The sequence below is a fragment of the Antrostomus carolinensis genome, unplaced genomic scaffold, assembly GCF_000700745.2.
Source record: "Antrostomus carolinensis isolate BGI_N321 unplaced genomic scaffold, ASM70074v2 scaffold8126, whole genome shotgun sequence".
Classification (NCBI taxonomy): Eukaryota; Metazoa; Chordata; class Aves; order Caprimulgiformes; family Caprimulgidae; genus Antrostomus; species Antrostomus carolinensis.
Genome location: NW_010321097.1, coordinates 1 through 2,831, shown reverse-complemented (window position 1 = coordinate 2,831; position 2,831 = coordinate 1). Strand labels below are relative to the sequence as shown.

General features: G+C 50.8%; 1 protein-coding gene across 1 annotated transcript; it reads left to right on the top strand.

The window, feature by feature from the left end:
• The first annotated feature begins 927 nt into the window (after positions 1-927).
• GPR19 (G protein-coupled receptor 19) lies at positions 928-2,172 on the top strand. Its single transcript, XM_010169789.2, has one exon. The coding sequence runs from the start codon at positions 943-945 to the stop codon at positions 2,170-2,172; it is 1,230 nt and encodes a 409-aa protein (XP_010168091.1). The 5' UTR covers positions 928-942.
• The last annotated feature ends 659 nt before the right edge of the window (positions 2,173-2,831 follow it).

The following is a 2,831-nucleotide window of genomic DNA, read 5'->3' as shown; positions in this document are numbered from 1 at the left end:
CATCTGGCAGCCCCCACAGCCCTGCAAACCCACAGGTCGTGGCAACACAGGACTGCTGAGCTCAGAAATTTGGCACCTCAAGGCCAAGACAAGGTGACTGGCTCCCTTCCCACAGCAGGGCCCGGGATTCCACAGCTGTGGGCAGAGGTTCCATGTTCTGTGTTGGCGTCAGTTGCCCATGGCAACCTGTCCGTTGCCCCTTGGCTTGTCTACGGACGTGCAAGACTTTCAGGTCAGTGCCAGGATGGGGTCTGCTCCACAGCCAGGCTCGACAGGGTGAGCTGTGAAGGGTCTGACTTGCTACCTGGGAGGTCCCTGACAAAGGACAGGACATCGACCCTCTCCCCGGGTTTTCCCCAGAGCACAGGGATCCCCAGCAGCTGACAGCAGTCGCATCTACTGACAGCTCAACCCACACAACCCGAGGCTCTGCTGCTGGATATCACTTCCCATTCCGCCTCTCGCTCTAAGAAACACCACCTCCTTTGTCTCCTTACTTGATGGGACTGTGTCAGGAAAAGGCAGCAGGGACACTGTTGGTCTGGTTTCCACCAGGAAGTATAGCTCATCCCTGGGATCAGCGGGGCACATTCTGCTCACTCAGCTTGCAGGTCACCAGCACTGGTGAAACTGCACCTCTGTCTCTAGCTGTGAAAGGGACACCGATCTTTCAGGCAACAGAAATACCTCTCCTAAAAAATGAGTCGGGCCGTTAATAAAAATCAGCACAAAGCCTCATGGCCTCTGCCCCACCAGATGGTCTCGCCGTGGATTTCTGACCCTTGTGCTGAAATCTACGACCTGAGGGAGTACGGCTCCCACTTAAAATTACCTTTTGTTGCTGGAGGAAGGAGGTTTTTCACACACGCTTGTTAAAGATCACCTTTTCTCTTCTCTCTTTACGCAGCCTGAGCAGAAGAGGTGGCTGTGTTGGCCCGCAGCATGGATAACAGCAGTGATCCTTTGGTCCTCCCTACCTTATTGCTCCTGCTGCAGAACAAGAGCTACCCCGAAACATCTGTTCCTCCTGCTGGCTACGAGATGACCGAGTCACCCGCAGGACCCAGCGCAGGCAGGAACCACACTGTCTCGCAGTATGGACTGAGGCCGGGGGAAATTGCAGCAGCTGGCATGGTTTTGGGAGCGCTGTGGCTGGTTTCCGTCTTTGGCAACTCCCTCGTTTGCTTGGTGATCCACAGGAGCAGGAGGACACAGTCCACCACCAACTATTTTGTTGTCTCCATGGCTTGTGCAGACCTTCTCCTCAGTGTCGCAAGCGCACCCTTTGTCCTGCTCCAGTTTACCTGGGGCAGGTGGGCGCTGGGGAATGTGATGTGCAAGCTGGTGAGGTACGTCCAGCACCTCGTCCCCGGAGTCCAGATACACGTGCTCCTCTCCATCTGCATGGACCGATTCTACACTATCGTCTACCCGCTGAGCTTCAAAGTGTCCAGGGAGAAAGCCAAGAAAATGATTCTGGCCTCCTGGCTCTTTGACGCTGCCTTTGCAGCACCGGCTTTCTTCTTCTATGGCTCCAACAGCCACCACCACTGCAACTTTTTTCTCCCCAGTTCCTGGGCAGGAGCCGCCTACGGTACCAGCCGCCTCTTGGTGGGCTTTTTGATCCCGTCCATCCTCATTGTCCTCTTCTACCACAAGGTCATCAAGTACATTTGGAGAATAGGCACCGATGGCAGGACTGTCAGGAGGACAACTAATATTGTCCCGAGGACAAAGGTGAAAACCATCAAGATGTTCTTGATGTTAAACTCGCTCTTTCTCCTGTCCTGGCTCCCTTTTTATGTGGTACAGCTGTGGCACCCGCAGGAAGCAGACCACAGAAAGAGCTCCTTGGTTTTCCTGGCCATCACCTGGATCTCTTTCAGTGCTTCAGCCTCTAAGCCAACCCTCTACTCCATCTACAATGCAAACTTTAGAAGAGGGATGAAAGAAACTTTCTGCATGTCTGCCATGAAATGCTACAGAAGCAACGCATACACCATCACCACCAGTTCCAGGATAGCCAAAAAAAATCACGTTGGGATTGCAGAAACCCCAGCTCCGGCCAAAACTGTCACCAAAGACTCTATCTATGAAGCTTTCAACAGAGAAGCAAAGGAAAAAAAGCTTGCCTGGCCTATTCAGTCCAATCCCCCAAATACCTTTGTCTAGTGGGCTTCATTGCTTGGAACAATTTCAATGAAGCCCCAGAACGAGGAGCTTTCTCTTGGTTTTGAACCAATGTTTCTTTTCATGTTTTTAGCATAACTTTTAGGGAAGAAAATTAGATGGTTTATTTTATTAAATGCATTGATTTTGATGAGTCCAGTCTCTTCCTTTTCAGTTACATTCCACTGTGAGGACCTGCCCTCCCTGAAACACCAGCATCACTTTTTTACAAAACAGAAAAGCTCTTCCACTAGCAGGACTGAGGGGAAAGGGAAAGGATAAACATTGCATTTTTCTACAGAATCATAGAATAGTTTGGTTGGAAAAGACCATTACGATCATCTAGTCCAACCATAAACCCAGCATTGCCAAGTTCACCACTAAAGCATGTCCCCAGGTACCACATCTACACGTCCCTTAAATACCTCCAGGGATGGTGACTCCACCACTTCCCAGGGCAGCCTGTTCCAATGCTTGATAACTCTTTCAGTGAAGACATTTTTTTCCTAATATCCAACCTAAACCTCCCCTGGCGCAACTTAAGGCCATTCCCTCTTGTCCTATCACTTGTTATTTGGGAGAAGAGACCTCGCTACAATCTCCTTCCAGGTAGTTTTAGAGTGCAGTAAAATCTCCCCTCAGCCTCCTCTTCTGCAGACTAA

Excerpts from the sequence above, each read along its gene's own strand:
- GPR19 (XM_010169789.2), top strand. The coding sequence starts at position 943 with ATGGATAACAGCAGTGATCCTTTGGTCCTCCCTACCTTATTGCTCCTG.